Source organism: Sinohyriopsis cumingii, chromosome 12 (genome assembly GCF_028554795.1).
Source record: "Sinohyriopsis cumingii isolate HCF-2022 chromosome 12, ASM2855479v2, whole genome shotgun sequence".
Taxonomy (NCBI): domain Eukaryota; kingdom Metazoa; phylum Mollusca; class Bivalvia; order Unionida; family Unionidae; genus Sinohyriopsis; species Sinohyriopsis cumingii.
Window position 1 is genome coordinate 63,527,469 of NC_142972.1, and position 20,080 is coordinate 63,547,548.

The 20,080-nt window shown below is 31.7% G+C and overlaps 1 protein-coding gene across 1 annotated transcript in view; it reads left to right on the top strand.

Moving 5' to 3' along the window:
• The window catches only part of LOC149786589 (uncharacterized), a 43,620-nt gene extending 23,916 nt beyond the window's left edge, over positions 1-19,704 (top strand). Inside the window, exons 4-5 of the mRNA XM_089975952.1 lie at positions 438-579; positions 14,117-19,704. Coding sequence (XP_089832078.1) covers positions 438-579; positions 14,117-14,863 — 889 coding nt within the window. The 3' untranslated portion in view covers positions 14,864-19,704. The remainder of the gene's footprint in view (positions 1-437; positions 580-14,116) is intronic.
• The last annotated feature ends 376 nt before the right edge of the window (positions 19,705-20,080 follow it).

Consider the following 20,080-nt stretch of genomic DNA (forward strand, 5'->3'; position numbering starts at 1 on the left):
TCTTATTTCTCCTGCAGAATGTCTGGAGATATGTTTTTGTTTAATTAGATATTATTTGAAAGGATACACATTTATTTGGACTGTTCAATGGAAAAAAACAATATGCTCATTATTTGGGCTATAATATTAATCTGGAACAGTTATATACTTATTTGAAGGAATTTAGAACTAGAACATCTTGACAACGCCACTATTCTTGGAGGACCGGTACATTTCTGGTTTCTAAATTTATGAGGAACATTTGATTCAGTTAAGATTTTCATATACCTTTATAACAAATAGTTTGGATTCATTTCATGATATGGTAAATTCTCGCACATTTGAATTTACAACCTTGATAATTAAATTGTTTGTTAGGTTGTACCAAATGGTTTTGTTTTGTTTTTCTCTTACTTAGTTTATGACTGTAGTCATAACACGATCTTTTTTATTCAAAGATATCTTCAGACTTTCTTACTGGAGGTGAGTGGATTTATGAGTGCAAGAATGACAGCAGCAACTCTGTCAAAGGGGAAAATAGAGACTGAGCTAATAAAGGCAAAGAAAGAGATTGAACTTGCTAGACGAACATTAGAGCATGTATGTATAACATTAAATACATTTGTAAATGCAGTTTAACTTGAGAAATACATTTTATGGACATAATGTCGATGAAAGTAATATTAAATATTTGTTAGATTTGTTTATAGGATATATATTTGGTTATCTGTACCAGTTTATTTTTATTTTAATATTTCGTTTATTAAAATGAATATTCTAAGTACAAAATACCAGCTATTTCTGATTTTCAAGCAGTTATTCAAGTTGATTGCATTTCTCGTAAGATAATGATCCATGTCTAAGTCTCATTGAGAGTTATGTGTCTAACTATGTAACTAGTGCAATCGGCAAAATGTATGCAATTAATCACGTCTTGATAATAAATATGCAGTAAGAAACCCAGTAGCACTTATTTCATATTCAAAACTTTATCAGGCATACTGCAGATCAAATAGCGTTTGTAATGCAAACATAATAAAGCATACATTATATTATTACTGTCCTTCTACACAGCCTAATGGTTTGTAGTAATATAAATTCGACATATATAGGAACATAATATGTATTTGTCAGACAACCAATGAAACATTCCAACATTGTCCAAATACGTTAACAGAATTGTATTAGAGCTTTTAAAGTAACGACTAGATTAAATTAGGAAGAAAATACTGATGTTGATCTCTTCCTCACAATGACTCAATAATTAAAGGTCTGAAACAACTCAATCCGATCTGTAATGATTACAATATCCATCGATGTCATAACAACAGAGCGATGAAGAGAAACAGAGTAGATCTTTCAGACATTAAGATGAGCCGAACAATAGAATAACTGAAGCAGGTCAAAGGACATAATAACTGAGGTGCATAAATACAAAACTGGTTATGATGTGGTGAAAAATGTGTGTTACAAAATAACATAAAGAAAAACTGGATATGCTGATGCTTAGCGTTAATACTTTTAAACATCCGACCACAGTATTTGACTAAATCAGTGTTGATATGTATTGGTAAGACTAACCGTTTAACGTATCGCTAACCCTACTGGTAACGCTGAGACAATATAGAAAGTATTATGAATAACGCTTAAAATGTGTCTGTAATAGTATGACATTAGGCTTATAACATTAAGGAAAATGATTCAGATGTACCTCTCAAAAACGAGGATTTGACTTCATGAAATAATCACTATGAATGAATGAAAATAACAGTTGTATAATTATATGACTGCCTGAATCAGGCTGATGTACTCTTTTAAGGCAGCCGTTGTTTAGCAGTGTCAACTCCTTTGATTTCAGGACCAATTAACAGCCCATGGAATCTTTGAATAATAGGTTACATATTTGTCTTTGAGAATTGGAATTCTTGTATCGTCTTCAAACCTTTTGTAATTTTTCTTCCATGTATATATTTATTTAGCATACGTATGTTGATTAATTGTATGACTTAAATTAGGAATCTGTATTATTTGCAACATCAGCATGCATTTGAATCTCTCTTGCATACTGTATAGAAAATACTAAATTCTCTGCAAATCCTCTTTGTTATTTATTAGCGGCATCGTTCATTTCAGAAATTTAGCAGTATATATTTTATTTTTTGAGCCTTCCTAACAGATGGGGCCATATTGTTGGTGGCATATACATAGGTGTCAACCTTTTAAGATGAAAACACGTACCCAAGACCAATACAAACCTTACAAAGACCAAAAAAAAAAAAACTTACACGAAAAAATGTATTCATACATTATATAAAATCTACAATTTTAAACAACATATGCTTTACACAGATTATTATGACACATATTTACATAATTACATGCATTTACATTTCTTAAACTTGATGTCATTCTTCTTACTTATAACACGATCATCTTCCTGCTTTGGCTTAGCAAAGAAGCTTTGGATGGAAGCTCCTTTCTTCATTTCAAAATTTCTTTCATGCCGTTTTGTCCTGAAGTGTTCATCCGGATCATATGTGTTCGACAAAACCACTTTAATGCCTTTACTGCATAGTTTACAAAAAGCACGTGAAGATCCTAACTTGGATACATATACACTGCCAGGGAAGATTTTAAACCAATCAGCCTGAAACTTGCCACGACCTCGGTCAGTGTCTTCAGGTTTGCATTTCATTGAGTTAGGCTCAGCCATTTGATGGAATATTTCAACTAGATGAGATAAATAAAAATAAAGAAATTAAAAGACTTAGATTTGACATGTGATAGAGGAAGATCTCCCGATTACAAATGTTAACAATTTATATTTTCCCCCATACATCCCAAGATATTACGCCAGGAGCTATCCTAAAATTGAAATCTAGAAATAAAATAATTCACATAGTAGCAGTCCGGCAGTTTATACCTCATAAGCTGCTAATCATTTATATTAAACTTGCGTATCTGGTGTTTGAAAAGTTATGAATTTGCTATATGGTGTGCCGATTTTGGTCATGAACTTCATATCAATTGATGGTGTTACATATTTTCGAATCACTCAGTATCTGTACTACGTCTGTCATTATGGCAAAGTATCTTCTTTTTGCATTACCTATCTGTGCAACTTAACTCAAACTATAACAGCACGATAAAATGCTGATGCTAAAATCAGTAGACTATTTAATTTTAATTGGTATATTGTTAAAACATTTAATAAATTAACTTTATCTCCACACAGAAAAGTCAGGCGAATTATGGTTAAAAAAAAACATGATTGCCGCATTATGTAAAGTAGGACAATTTATGAACTGTATGCATTTGATAGTAATACGTATAAATAATATATAAATGATAGAATAATAATGTATAAAATAAGAAAACATACATACTACACAGGTAGTTAGTCAGCATTAGAAATCCAAGTAAGCGTCTAATCTCTGAGCTATAAATAACAAGATCTTCGTATACTGGAGTTGAACTATGAATGAAACTCGTTTCATTATCAAAGGAAAAGCGTGGTTTTGAGAATGATTTGTTTGGTTGTTTTGGGCCATCATAATCTTATGAAAAAACCATACAAAACGGTTGTATGACCATACACTGACAAAAATGAAAAAAGTAGAAATTATGGATAAACCGTACAAGTTGACACCTATGCATACATTGAATATTGCTTCTATGCATTTTGTTTCTTACTGTGTAGTCACAATTATTGAGTCGTTCTAATAAACTGTGCAAGTGCTAGTTAGAGTGTCTCCAAATTGTTGTTAAAAAATTTGATCCTACTGTTGTAAATGCAGCTTTAACGTTATATGATCGTGACAATCATTTGTTTAAACCATCTTCGTCTTTTATAGCTTATATAATCTTGAATTGTTAAATTTCGCCGATATATATCAATATCGATGTTAATGCATTTCCAAGATATTTCTTAAACATTTTTGGATAATTCATTTAGACGGTTGCTAGGAATTATTCAGTCTTCGCCTGTGAGATGAATTGATCGTCCGTAAGATGTTAAATGGTACATTGTATTATGTTAAGATTCCATGCTGCCCTATAACACCTGAAGTAAATTCAGACATTCATCCTTGATTGTAAAAGCCTCCTTATCTTCAGCAAAAAATTGTAAAATTAGAAGTGAAGCAACATTGTTAGGAGAATATACTATTTCTTATCCAAGATCTAAAGTGTCTTCAGAAATGGAAGGAAAGCAAGAATTAACCATTATGATAAAGAATGAAATATAACAGAATAAAGTAGGAATGTCCATAGAAATGAACAAAATATTAACAACATTTACGGCTCTTTTTGTGAGTTGGTTTTTTTATTTTCTATTTATTGATATTTTTCAGTAATTCAATCTGAATTAAAAACTGTAATACATGACTAGACCATAATGATTTAAAGAACTATCACCCAGTTTCTAATCTCCCATTCATATAAAAAATCTTAGAAAAGGTTGTTCTAGCCCATTTTGTATCTCATCTGAATTCCATCAGTCTTTTTACCAATGTACAATCCGTATATCGATCTTGCCACAGTACTGAAACTACTCTTCTAAAAGTAGTTAATGAAATTATCTCTGCTTTGGATAGCAGAAAGATTGCACTCCTCACCTTCCTTGATTTGTCTGCAGCATTTTACACAATATATCATGATATATTACGTCACCATCTCCAGCATGTATTTTACATTCATGATATAGCCTTACTGTGGTTCAAGTCCAGCTTGGTCAACAGGACACAAATTGTGTCTGCAAATGGAATACACTCCAGCCCAGTTGATCTGTGTTGTGGTGTTCCACAGGGTCCGTTGTTGGACCTGTTCTCTTCATTCTATACACACAGCCGCTCTCAAGTGTCATACATCATCATCATCCAGTGTCTCATCAATTGTACGCTGATGACGCCCACATATACAAATCTTGCCACCCAACTGAAGCTGATGCTACCATCGAAGGTGGAGAATGGTGTATTTCTGATGTGAAATCATGGACGACATGTAACAAGCTGCAGATGAATGATGATAAAACTGAGGCCATTCTGATCACAACACAAAGCCTTTCTCATTCACATCCTTTAACTCAAGCAATAAAGATCAGTAACACCAATATTACATTCACACAATCAGTACGAAACCTATGTGTTACTCTGGACAGTACTCTCACATTGCACCAAAATGTCATGAACATATGAAAGGCTGCATATCTTGAGCTTTGTCGCGTCAGTTCCATTTGCAAATGTCTTTCAGTTGATGCCACTTAAAACCTAGTGTGTTCATTAGTACATTCAAGACTGGACTATTGTAACTCAATATTGTCTGGTTCATCTCAGTATCTACTCCAGAAACTTCAGAAAGTTCAAAACACATCTGCTCGGATCATACTTAGAGTACCACGATCAGAGCACACCTCCCTGCTTCTCTGTACCTACACTGGCTGTCTATTCGATCTAGTTCTCTGTGGTACGTTTCACTGATGGACTCCAGTCCAACATACCTATCTGACCTCACCCATGTGTATACACCAGCAAGATACTTACGCTCATCTTCTGACAATTGTATGCTCATTATTCCCACTATGAAATCAAAGTCATATGGACAGCGTTCTTTTGCATACAAGGGCTCAGCAGTGTGGAATGAATTTCCCACTGACCTTAGACACAAAGACAGTAATCTCATTCAAGATTGCTTTCAAAACTCACTTATTTCGACTGCAAGAACAAACTTAAAGCCTAATAATGTTTCCTACCTTAAATATTTGAATTGTTTTTATTTTTTACATTTTATTATGTTTTCTAACGTCAAGGTGTTTGTTCTTGTAATCATGTGGTTATATATGTTGTTTATGTTATAGGTGTTGTATAATGTTGTAAAGAGCTTAGATCTTCTAAAGATTAGGCGCGACACAAAGTCCTCATTATTATTATTATTATTATTATTATATATTAACAATTTTCTTTTCACACCAATGTCAAGTTTTAAGTTAACATAGCCTTAAATTATTTTAATGCCTACCATTATCACCTTAAAATGTGTCCACTTCAACGTCAAGCAATGTGCATCACATCATTACATATTAAATCATATATTGCTATATCAAACTGCATTATGTTAATGTCAATTTCAGCATTACTCTGACATGGTCCTAATTTTAATATAAATATGACTTGAACATTCTGCTTACATTTCAGAGAGTGGTAAAGTTGTTTTTAATAAACAAAATTCGAGCACATTATATATGAAAATACACGAAAGGATTGCAAAGAGTCTGACTTACAACCAGCATCAAATGTAACGCACAAAGATATTCAGGGTCGATCTTGAAAGCAAACTTTTATATGGCCAGAACAGTTTAGCAAAAGATTGAAAACTAATTTCCAAAAAGCTTTCCTGGATTGAAACTAAGAATGCAGCATATGTCTCACCAATTTGAAATTTAATGAGCAGTACTTCCTGGTTCTTTAAAATATAGCAATAATATAATGCAAGAATGCTGTATAAGCAATATTATTCAGTTACAATAAATGATACATTCAGCAGCAAAACCACTAGAAAATCACATGATAGAAAGGTTGTATTACCTATTAGCGGAGCAATGCAGTGGACTTGAACAAAATTTTCTTTTTTATGAACACTATTGCCTTATAACAGCTACAGCAACACGTGATGCGAATGACATAACTGACTAAAATGATTATAGACAGCAAAACAAATGTAAGATTAACATAATCATTATATAACTGACACTATTATGATTACTTACTAATCTTAGGTTTAAAATAGGAGATCAAAGTTATAAATAAACAGTGTAGCTACAAAGATGAAACAGAATGATAGTATATTAAGATGACTACAAAATCGATAGATGTGTTCAATGTTCTTCCGTAATATCTGTGCAAGGGTAAAGTCATTTGAAAATTATTTTGAAGCTTTCACTTAACGTTTCTTTGTGTATCATAAGGTCAAACCATTTTGAATTTAAAGCAAGAATTATCTATGTATTAGGGCGAAACGATCATTTGAACAGTATGGTTAGAGTATGTGCTCCAGAGAATTGAAATGTGTTAGAAACATCATGTTCACATATCTTACCATTGCTGACAGTCTGTGCAATGCTAACATTATTGGTGCATGATATTCAACAAATACTGCTCTTTTGCATATAAATTGTACAAGTAGTTTAATATCATCTTTGAGAATGATGTTTCTTTTCTCTTGAACACAAGGAGTTATATAGTCCAGGCGTGCATGCTGTGAAGTGAAATCAGTAAAAATGCAGCTGACAAGTGATCATTGTTGTTTTTTGTTTACAGTAGTTATATTAATTTTATATTGAAGTAGGAGAATATTACTACTCCATGCACCAATCAGAACACTGGGTTAATTGATGATGATGTTAACTCATACATGTCAACCATTACGCTTTTGGCGTAATCATTACGCTTTTTTTCACTAAATTACGCCTTACGCGTAAATGTATATGGATTACGCTTTTTCGGTATATCTACCTTCCCAAAAAAATCAATTGTTTGTTTTCTCGTGTTTATTAACATTCCATTAATCCCGCAGACAGTATTTTAGAAAAGACGGCTTCTACGTAACTACAATATAACAGTACGCTTGTCCATGCACTTTTCTAACGGTATTATATTCTATTTATAGCAACTATCCTATCACCCAGAAAATTTCGACCTCCTGTTATATTTACTCGCAGATTCTTTTTCCTAATTTATATTTAGTACAGAACCAGTCTATATGTATTGGCGCTAAAAAGTATAAGATATTTTATTCGATGCGTGTATGAGAGCAAAACTATATCCTTTCAAATAGTTTCACAGATGGATTAGAAAAAGACAAAAAATAAACGAAACATAAAATTAAAGAATCCTCTAAAGATGAGGACATGAAGGCAGCATCACGTGACGTTTATTGCAGGCCGTGTGGAAATAATTTTACTATTTGGTGTTTAAAGGCTTCAGATGTATTCTAGTCGCTGTTTGTGTTAGAGCACATATATTTTTTCAAAGAATTTCACAGGAGATCAGAAAAAGACAAAAACAACGAATCCTTCAAAAATGACTACATGAATGGCATAACACAGCATTCCTTTCTCGGGCACATGGGCTCGTATCGTTGCCTAAAATTGATCTGTCATACATGTACTATATAGTACATGTATAACAGGTGTCGTCAGTTTTAAGCAATGATATTAGTCCCTGTATTCTAGGGCAGCATCATGCTCATTGCAGTCTGTGCGGAAACGATTTTAATATTGGTCATGGTGCTAAATTGTATGTGGAGAAAAACTTGAAAACAATGAAACACATCGAATTAGCTGGTCTTACGAACTACAATACTAAGGTAACTTCTTATGTACATCAGAACTAAATTGCGTACATGAATGTTAATAATACGGAGGTGTTATTTTCTGAGTTCTTAATAGAAAAATAATGCCGATATTGCTATCGGTGCAGAAGCAAGAGAATTCATGGAACACAATTCTACTCTAGCTGTGAAGGTGTTAGAGATTATAATGTTACAGCCTGTGATTACAAGCTTTTTAAAACTCAAAGTGTTATATGTACACAAATTTGAAGCACTAACTCATGTTAAAAGTCCTGTGGGATAAATAAATAAATCATTTGTACATATTATCATTGAATTTGTGTCATGTTATATGTGGATTACTCTTTATCTGCTCGGATTACTCTTTTTGTTCACTTGGATTACACTATTTCCTCGCCAGGGTTTGGCATGTATGTTAACTTGAAAGGCTCTGTCATTAAAACATTGTACATATTTGGTTCTGGAGTCCACGAGGGTGGTAGCCAGATGCACGTGAATGTTGTTATTATTGACCATAGAATCATAAGGGTATCATTGTTGAAACCCTTGGAATGGTCTTGTACACATGTTCATACAAGACAGCCGAGCAACATTAAATTTGAAGGTTATAGTATGTCGCATGTCCTATTAATATAGTATATATAAAACCTTATGAACTGTAATCCTTTAGTTTAGCTGCAATAATCTGATACATATAGACTCATAAAGATTATGTTCATTAGATTATCCTAATTTACCAGGAACATCTGAATAGGTTTATATCTTTTTGCATATGTACAAGTTACATTTAATAAAACTAATGGACAATGTCAAACTTATAATTATTAATCAGAAACAGAAGGAAACACGGATGAATAAAGAAATTCACTGGAAAGGAGAAACATTTGGATTTTAAGTAGATGAGTCAACTAATTCAGAACATGTAAAATAAATGTCTCTTTACACTTACTTAAGTCTTGCAGCAGTGGTTAAAACATTTAGCAACCTAATTTTTATTTCGTAGTTTATAATTTAAAAAATAATATTTGACTGATGTGACGGCAATTAAATAATTCCCAACTGCATGGTTGAATGCATATTTGTACCACTTTGACAAATTAGGGAAAATTCGGTTTTTTTGAGATTGGAGGATATGTTTGATTACATGGGTATTGAGATAACTCTTCATACTTATCTAATACGATGTAAAATGTTTTGATCAGGTGGCATGTCTTTGCCTTTGAGAAAATTGTCTTAGCATCAAAATCTCGTTGTTCTGTGCAGGAAAAAAAACAACAAGATGCTGACTTGAGGATCATGGCGATTGGTTTAGAAACATCACTAAGGATTTTGTTAAAGTGTATTATTTACTTATATTTCCTAAACTCACATATTTGTTTCCTGCATACTTGGAGTGAATCATTACAAAGCTAAGACTTCATGGCACTCTCAACCCTTTGAACTTTGAGTCACATTCATATGGTCAATTCGCATTACAAGTTTTATTTAAAAAGATATTCCTTTGTTTCTATTTCCTAAAAAACATGCATTGGATGAATGATTATGAGGGTAATTCATTCATCAACATGCTTACAAAACGTTCTTTTTCTCAGGCATGATATGTATCATACGCATCATCCTTGGTGTTTAGATGTGTTCTTCTAAGAAATAAATATGTGCACTACAATTGTGTACTTCAACAGTGTTTTTTTGTCTTTTGTGAGTAACATTTCTCACCCGTATATTTCTGGTTGACCTGCTTTTCTTTTAACACACCGGGGCTGCGTTTCTTCAGTGTCAGAACCTTTTATTTATATTATCTTAGACCTTATTCACAACAATTTGCACATTATCAGTTATGCAATGTAATTCTCTTTGCTCACAGAAAAAGTCACTTATTCGCTCAATTCAACATTATCTTTATAAATCGTAATCAGCAATATACATGTGCGCATATATTACGATGTTCACTGTGTATCATATACCAGCTATTTAACATAATGAAATGATGCATAAAGGAAACAGTACGATATACTACTGTTAATACTAGGGTGTAAATACACAAGTGGGGCATATGTATGTGTGTACTTTGCTCACCATTCTTCAAGTTGTTGCTATTAGCATAATTATTGTTATTTTTATTATTATTATTATTATTATTATTATTATTATTATTATTATTATTATCATTATTATTATTATTGTTGTTGTTTTTGAAAGAAGTGCTTGTGTCATACTGATCAGACGTTAATGTGCAATGTATCTTGATACGATCTAAAAATAGACAATGGAGAAGAGTGAAAACCAGCAAAGTTTGTAAAATTAAAGAAATAATTTATTTCCTTAGTACTCAAAGTGAAAATGAGAACCGAACTTACTTTATTGAAAACTAAATCCCAAAATAATCCAAGCATTGCATATATAAGTCCTAATAACTTAAATTTCTGAATTCACTTTAATAGAAATCCAAATTAAATTCAACATTGAAGTGGTGATGTGCCTGTATAATGCTGAAGTGCCAACAATCTTTTCTTGAAACACAGTAACATGATTTCAGGTTTCAACTCACTATAAATCCCAGTGAATGTCTCAAAGAACATTTTTAAGAGCGTTCTGTATTTTCAGAAAATAACACACGGATTTAACAATTTGATGAGTATGTGTGTGCGTGTGATTTAGAATTTTAACATAGCTTTAACAGTTTTTCATTCATACCACTACGATATCTGCAGTGTGGCAGTTTCTAGTATTGTGTTGCACTGGGGAATCATGCTGCAGGCATGTAGCATCACGTCCCATCCAGTCACTTAACCTGACACCAGGCCAATTAGTCCAAATACTAACTTTTTCATGCTGAGCACCTTGCGAGGCAGCTATTAGTACCATTTTTATAAGTCTTTGGTATGACTCAGTCGGGTTTCAAACCTGAAACCTCCATCATCCAAGGCAGACGCTCTAACCTATACCACTGGAGCTTTCAACAATGATTTGAAGTAATAAACTTCATCCCAAATGGACGCGTAACACTAAAATAATTCAAATTGATTCTGATAGATCTTAAGCAAGAATACAAAAATGTCCTGTGACAAGAGTCTATAGTCCTCTTCCTTATATCGGGCCATTATTAACATTACCCAATGGAAAATAACCTTACAGAAAGTTCTTAATGTTTACAATATAACACGTTATTTATTATTAGAAAGTATGTTACTAAAATTAAAATATAACCTTGACAATGTCATATATGCCAAGGAAATTATAGAGGAATCAACATAACTTAAACCTAGACCCACATAATGATATTAACCTCTCAATATAGATCCTGATAATAAACCCATACATATGGAGAATAGCTTAGCTATGTATTAGTTACTTACAGAATAAAATAAAACATCAATATATCAGGTCAAGATTAAATCCAGCACGTGAAATGATCGTTCTGGTGCTTATTTAATTTATACAAAGATATCATAATGGATGATCTATGTTATTTTTATGTTCTTGAATCATTACTGCATCAACCCCAATATCACTTCTATCAACAGGCATTTTAAATGATTGTATGAAATTTATAAGTTGAAAGAACTGGTACACTCTCAAGTATGGCCTTTAACTGATCAAAAGCTTTCAGATATTTTTTCAGACCAATGAAATTTGGTTAATAAATTTATCAGGGGTTCAGCCAGTAAGCAGCATTGGAACATAATTTTCGATAGTATCCAGCCTTGACCTTAGCATCTACATGTTTAACTTGTCCATGTTCCACAATATGTCCAAGAAATGTAACACAAGCAGCATGGAAAACCTTAGTTTTTGGATACATTAAAGACCAAATTTGCATCATGAGTTGTCAAAGAATTTTTTAAATGTCTCTAAGTTATCTTTCCAAGTCTTATTGTAGATGATTACATCATCATTGTAAGCATCACACTTATTTGCCCTTTCCGTTAGTCAAATTTGCCAGAACCCTTTCATAAATTTAAATTTGGTAATATACTTTTCATTTCTAATTCCTTTAAAGCAGGTATTGATTTTTGTTAATGGAATGATTCTGATGAGTCAAACGGCTCACTTTTCTGTAGTACATGCTCAAAGTACCATTTGCTTTTGGGACAAATATACATGGTTAACTCCAGTCACATTTGCTTGGTTTTATGAAATCATTCTCTAGCAAATACCGACTTTTTTCAGACATTCTTTATTGAGAGTGTTTATCCTGCTTAGATTTTGTTTCACATATGTGGAATCTAGAATTTCATCAGCACGGTAGATTTTATTTGATCGTGTAGAAATATATGGAAACACGTACTCGTATTCAAATAAGAGCTGTTTTAGAAAGTTCTTTTCCCGTTTCTGCAGATGTGAAAATTTCTTGCCTGGATTATTCATAATTTCCGAATTCCAAAGTTTGGTTACTCCAGAGTCGTGCACTCAGTCCAGTTGCATTCCATCGCTTAAATCCTAATTGTATGGGACAGGTATAACCAAATTGAATGAAAAATTAAGCTGGCTCTCTTTATAACATAATGGCTCTCCTTTAATACTTGTACATACTAGGAGTATTACTATTATAATTTAACACACTCATTTTCTTCTTGACTTTGTAAGGACCTTAAACCTAATCTGAATTTATTTTGGGAAGAAATAGCAAGAGAAACCACACTCTATCACCAGACTGAAAGATTCTCTCCATTTTAATTCTATTTACTCTTGATTTCACTTTTGACATGAATGTCTAGATGCCTGATTCATGCGAACATTGCTGGAAAATTCCAGTTATAAAATTTGACCCTTGATCAGAATTGACAGATTTGGAAAGGCCAAACTGAGTAAAAAAATATTGTTTTAGTTTCAATACTCGTCAATTGAATTGCCTCTGGGAGTCTTGTAGACACCAACCTTATGTTCAGCAAGACTTGTTTGCCTTGCTTGTTCTTTGGTAAGAACCCGACACAGTTAACCACTATTATGCTAATTGGTTCATCAATTACAGTAGTATGTTGCAGATGAACATTGGGTATATTCTGATTGGGTTTTTATACAACTTGACAAGTAGGACTAGAGCTACAGTATTTGTAAACGTCACTTATTATATTTTGGCCAATACAAGTGATTTCCAATAATCCAGACCTAAACCCAAATATACATATATAATTCTACTAATAATGTTCCTGATAATAAACTCATTCACTCAGAGAATATTTTAGCTGTCTTGCAGAATATTTTTTTAAAAAAATCAATAAATCAGGACAAGTATCAAATAAACTTATTTTGGACAAGGCTAAGTCTAACATACAATATTACATTATAATATCAGAATAAAAAAATAAAAAAAAACTAACAAAGAAGCAATGCAAATCAGATATGAATGACAGTACAAATTCAACATTCATTAAGATAAATCACATATGCATTGATGTATGTATGAACATGCTCAATGCGATTTTATTGTTTTTTATGGTGATTAAACTTTAAAGGCAGGGAATAATAACCAAAACAAACATCAGGGATGTTCACGTCAGCAGAAGACTGTATATATATATATATATATATATATATATATATATATATATATATATATATATATATATATATATATATATATATATATATATATATATATATATATATATATATATATATATATATATATATATATATATATATATTATTCTTACAACTATTGTTATTATTATTATTATTATTATTATTATTATTATTATTATATCTAGCAGAAGTAGTAATATTAGTTGTTTTCGTTGTAGTAGTAGCAATACTAGTGGTAGTATTAATAACTTTTATTTACTTTTAGTGCAGTGAAGTTGAAGCAAAAGTTGGTGAAAAAGAAAAAGTGCTATCGCAAGATCTTAAGAGGTATGTAAATAGTAAAAATGTGCAACAGAATCACTTCAACTGGACTACATGTGCTCCAGCACTGAGTGAAGTGGAAAATGTCGGACTTAAACTAATAGACAAACGACTTCATAATGTTCTTCTGGAGTGGGCAGCTACAGAAGACGGGCCATTAAAACAGGCTTTAGACAGTATTACAGATATGTGCAGGCACATGCAAACAGAATTTGACTTGAACATTACTAACTTAAATAGTCTTGAACTCGGTTTTAGTTTGCTAAATAGTTCATGCCAAATTGGCAACCTATCCAACAAGGAAACTGTGACTTCTGTTATTGAGCATCGCTTATGGGAAATTGCTGAGAGAGTTTTTAGTGTGATTGGAACATGGTCAGCATATTATTGGGTTCGTGAACGGGTTGCTCGGGCCAGGAATAAGAGGAGTATCGAACAAATGAATCAAATTACTGAACAAGCTATAGCCGCTTTTTCATTGGAAAATCATCTGCATAAACTTATAACGGATTCATTCACAGGCCGTTATAGGAAATGGCTTATTGACTTCAAGAAAGTCAGCGAATCTATAATAGAAGCAACGAATGAAACGATACAAGAAATGGAACAAGATTTAAAGCTGAACAAAGACACACTAGAGATGTTCATGCCATTGGAAAAGAAGTTGAATGATTTGTTAAGTGCCATTTAAATACCATATTTGGAGCATTTCACCTTCTATGCTTGAGTTTAAATGTCCAAATATTACATGCGAACAGTAACCATTTCCAAGTACTTTTTCTTTGGTGAATCCATGATTATATCGTAGCATTAATTATAAGTACATGGGAATAAATAATTGTTAATATCAGGTTTAGTTCTGTTACAAAAATGGACTATTGCTGTATTCAAAATATGCTTGACATAACATTGATCTAACCCTGGCAATTAAGTTTGACATATAAATATTTCTTGTTGTTTCTTTTCTTGCTATTATTTTGAAAGACGCTTCGTTTATAAACCATTTTTGGAATACGCATCTTATTAATTTCCATTTTCAGCGAATGGATAATTTAGTCCTAACAAAGAAAACGAACGTATATATGCCAATTCAAATATCTGTATAAAAATAGAAGTTAAATAAATTATATTCTTTTTTTTTGAAAGACAAGGGTATTACTCATTCTGATGGGAGCGACCATCATTGAAAAGCTTCTTGTGGCACAGGCATTGTCATTTCTCTTGCTATTATCGATTCCGGCGTTGGGTACGGTTTTGCATATACCCGGTTTTTATAACAGTCTTTTGTTGATAGAGATGAAACTTAATGCTTGTATTAATTTTGACTGGTCACAGGGAAAACAAGCTAATGTGACACATTTACGCTTTGCAATTATCTTAGTATATCAATTCAGTTAACATTATTTGTCACTGTAGTAATGAACCTTGATCTAGTCATTAAAGGCAAATCTAAGCCACAATGACCAACATTTCCATACAGCTTACTGTAGTTTTTGTTTATTTTGTTTTTGGTCAATAGTCCTTGTCCTTTCATATGAAACTTTATTCAAGATCAAGGTCATTGATACATCTTGGCTAAACTGTTTTTGGTTGTTTGCTTGCATTAGTTTTGAGTCTTCTTTTATTTGCCTTGTTTTTTAAGAATACAAGCTCAACAACCGTAACAAGAAAATACATTATACCGCAACATGAAAGTTAGGAAGCTCCATCCCTAAATATCCTTGTTAAACCGCTTTTTTCACCGTATTGTAGATCATTTTGACATGATCGCACATATAATTGTTGGGAAGACGAGCATGTAATAGATATTTAATTTCTTGATTTATGAAGCCTATAAGATGTTCCGTATTATCTATAACAGATGTTGCAGGGAATGATGTATATAGTTCTATTTCGTCAGTATTAATATGGTTCAAGCAGTTTACTTGCATATCATTAATTATGAAAATTACGCATTTCACATATATAAAATTTAAATTTGGTAGTGTAAATATTTTACATGATTTTACGTATTACGCAATTAGTAATTTTTAATATAAGGTATCATCTTTGTCAATATTTGCTTTTTTTAACCTTACTATGTGGTTTCCTTACTTTGATTCATGGAATGAGCATGCTGTAGTTTATCATACATGTTCTTTAGAGTATGTGTATATGTATCTAGATATGCCTGCTATTCTCAATTTTCTATTGATAGTGTTCTACGTGAACTCTGCAGGCAGGCTTATGTGTTACATTAGGAAGTTGTAGCATTTGTTTGTATGTGTTTTAAAGTCTGCGAAGCACATAGTGAAAAAGAATAATAATATGTGTTACAGCAATCAGTGTAGGGGAAAAAATGGGGTCTTAGGGTTATGAACATCTATACTAACCAGAGCTTTTTAATGGAGGTTGTTTATTTTGGCAAACACATTGTACACTTATAATATCATTGTAATTACTAAGTATATTTGTCTTTTCTCTACTGGATCAGTTTAATCTGAATGATAATATTTCTATATGCAAATGTTTCATACAATGGAGGAAATCTCTAATGCAGGTCTTATGTATGTTTTCTGTACTATTCATTTAATAATTTTCATTTTTGAGAATACTTTACGGTGTGAATTTAACCTTTAATATTTGACCTGTTGATAGTGTTATAACTGTTATTCTAATATAGCCAACACGACACAATGTTTCCGAATACTGTGAGTTTTATGAAGACCATTTTCAATATTTATACCGTCTTGCATTGCAGTGCGTCTGGCAACAATTCTTTGTTGCGAAAGAAGAATATTCATTTTCTAAGGAGATTTAGGTAAAACTCGACATGTACACTTCTATCATAAATAGCTCTCAAAATACAATAACAAGGTATATCCATATATACATGTAATGATATTTGACAGAAGAGCATATCAGCAGTTTGACTGTATTCTTGATTTGATTTGACCAAGATTGTTTACTTACACTATCAAGATATTTCATATGTTCATTTACATCTGAGCAGGATAGACCGGTTTGTGGAAATATAACAAACCCACTGATCCCACACATATAACATAGCTCGCGTATGAGAAAAATGCCCCTACTTTAATATTGTGCCTAATATACAGGTTTTAGGTTAATACTTTTTCATTAAAATCTGACATCATGGTGAGGTATTCGTCACTTTCATTACATTTTGTTTCTCTATTCCTTTTCCAAAAAATTATATTTAAGTGTAATAATTACATTGTTGTGGTGTCCTCAGATGGTCATGATGCCTTAGAAACACATTATAACAGTATATTTAATAAATTTGTAATTTTTTTCTCGAAATTAGAAAGTTTTCAATTTCCAATAACCAATTTTACAGATAGTACAAGTTTCATACTGTTTGTTATGATCAGACATTACCTTATTCTAGTTATAGGTAAGACACTGTACTTATTCTGGTATACCGTAAGAGATTATAATAGTATGCTTGTATAATATTATAATATCTAACCTTATTCTGGTATATGGTAAGACATGCTGTGATTATTCTGGTATAAGAATATACTTTCTAACCTTATTCTCGTATAACAGTAAGCTATTTTTATAAGATCAGACTTTCTAACCTTATTTTGGTAAGACACTATATGCTTAGACATGTACAAGATTTGACTTTCTAACCTTATTCTGGTTTAAAGTAAGACACCCTATGCACATGCATGTATATAATTGAGCTTCTAACTTTATTCTGGCATATGGTAAGACACCATAAGCTTATACATGTATAAGATTATATTTCCTAGCCCTATTCTGGTAACACACTGTAGTTTTCTAGTTGCCGAAGATGAGACTTTCTAGTCTTTTCTATTATATGGTAAGACACTCTATGCTTATTCTTGTATAAGATGATACTTTCTAATCTTTTTCTGATATTTTCTGGTATAGAGTAAGGACCTTGGTACATGTATTTTATTTGTATAAAGATTACATTGTTTCTAACCTTATTATGGTATACAGTAAGACATCATAGTCGTACGCATGTATATAATTAGACTTGTTAGCCCTATTATGGTACTAGATAAGACACTGAGACTAGTGGTATGCGTGCATAAGATGAGACTTTGAAGAGTTATTCAGAGACAGACTCTTAAGTACAAGAACACCTTTGTAATGCAATTATATTTTATGTATGATATAATGTAATATATATCTATCAACTATATATATATATATATATATATCCAAGGAATTTATTTTATCGTCAAATATTATGTTTCAATGAGTACAATAACAATTCAATTTGCAACATACAAATATTGTGTTTTTATTTTAATCAGTATTATGTGTGGATTTTGTTGTTGTTTTATTAAATTATATTGTTTCATTCTAATGAAATTATTTTGAATGTTTGTTATTTTATAACACTCCATTTTATTTTTATTTTTCATAGAAAATAAGAAAGAAAAAAAAGAAACATAAATCTAGTTTCCGGTACATATTTATGAATTTGTATTTTGCTTGTACACAAGAAAAATTCTTTCTTAAAAGTATAAAAAACGTAAAAAGTGTATTATCATTTTGGAGGAAGAGATCGCATTGAATAATTCAAGACGATCGTGGCGTGGCTCATGAAATTTTATTTGTATTTTTCTTGTACACGAAATAGTAGTTTTATTTTCTTCTAAATATGACGAAAAATAACGCAAAAAAGTTTATCTTAGGATCGCTTAGGACTTCGCCAATGTCACAAACTTGGATTGTTTTTCCTGATAGACGGTAAAATATATCATTTTTTTTAATTGGTGACATTGTTGGCTGTTTGAACCTTTATATACAACCATTGGTTTGGAGTGCTAAAAGTCAGAGGCCCCATGAAAGGAAGCTGCAGCCTGCATATCAAATGCACTGAAATGTATCTTTTGTTACATACAAAATTCTTTGTCCATATTGACAAACCATCTAAACAGTGCATTTTTATACCACAATCCGCTTATCTTGACATCTAGCATGAGTACTGTATGATGTGAAATGTCTGCTTTTTTGTTGTTGACATTTCTGGTAACGGAGATCAACCGGACTGGCATTATCTCGTAATCTATCGTTCATCGGATGTTAAGCCGTTCGCTAGTAATTAATGCATTTGCAAAGACAGACAGTTGTATGTGGATGGTAAGTAAAATACCTCTCTTTTTCACTCAGAATTAAATCATTCAGAGTACTCACATTTTCTGTAATAATTCCTGTCATCAGACCAGAACACTTACTACTCTATCGTCCGTTGACCCTTTGTTAATTTTCAGATGCATGCGTGGAAGCAAGCATTAATATTATTTTATTTTAATATTGACTAATTCTAGTATATTGAATGGCAACTGGGCGAAAATTGTACAATCTATTAATTCATTTATTACTTACTATTTTCATTTAATAGTTTCAATTTATTGTTCTTAGTTTATCCTGTTATAAACTCTCAATTGCCAATGGACAGAATAAATAATGCAAGATAAACAATGAGAGAAGAAACTAAAATGTCATAAATGATATTATTTATAGTTTCATCAACATCTTTATATTATTTTGTTTATTTCAATATATATATATATATATATATATATATATATATATATATATATATATATATATATATATATATATATATATATATATATATACATACTCTGTTTTTAGTGCCTTTTATAGCTGATGAATTCAAGTGGAGTGTATTGGCTAAATAGCTATTTATAGAACATGGATTATCCTTTAGGAAAGTAATGGCTATTAAAAGTCTAGAATTGATAAGCGATTTAAAGCTTGTAAAATTAATCTTAATCTTCTGTCTGAATTGGCTTATGTGATATGAGTAAACATTCAACATTAAGAGCAAGGTATGTGTTACTTTGACATACAAATGACTCTTGGATTTGATGCTCCAACGAGTTCATTGTGACAT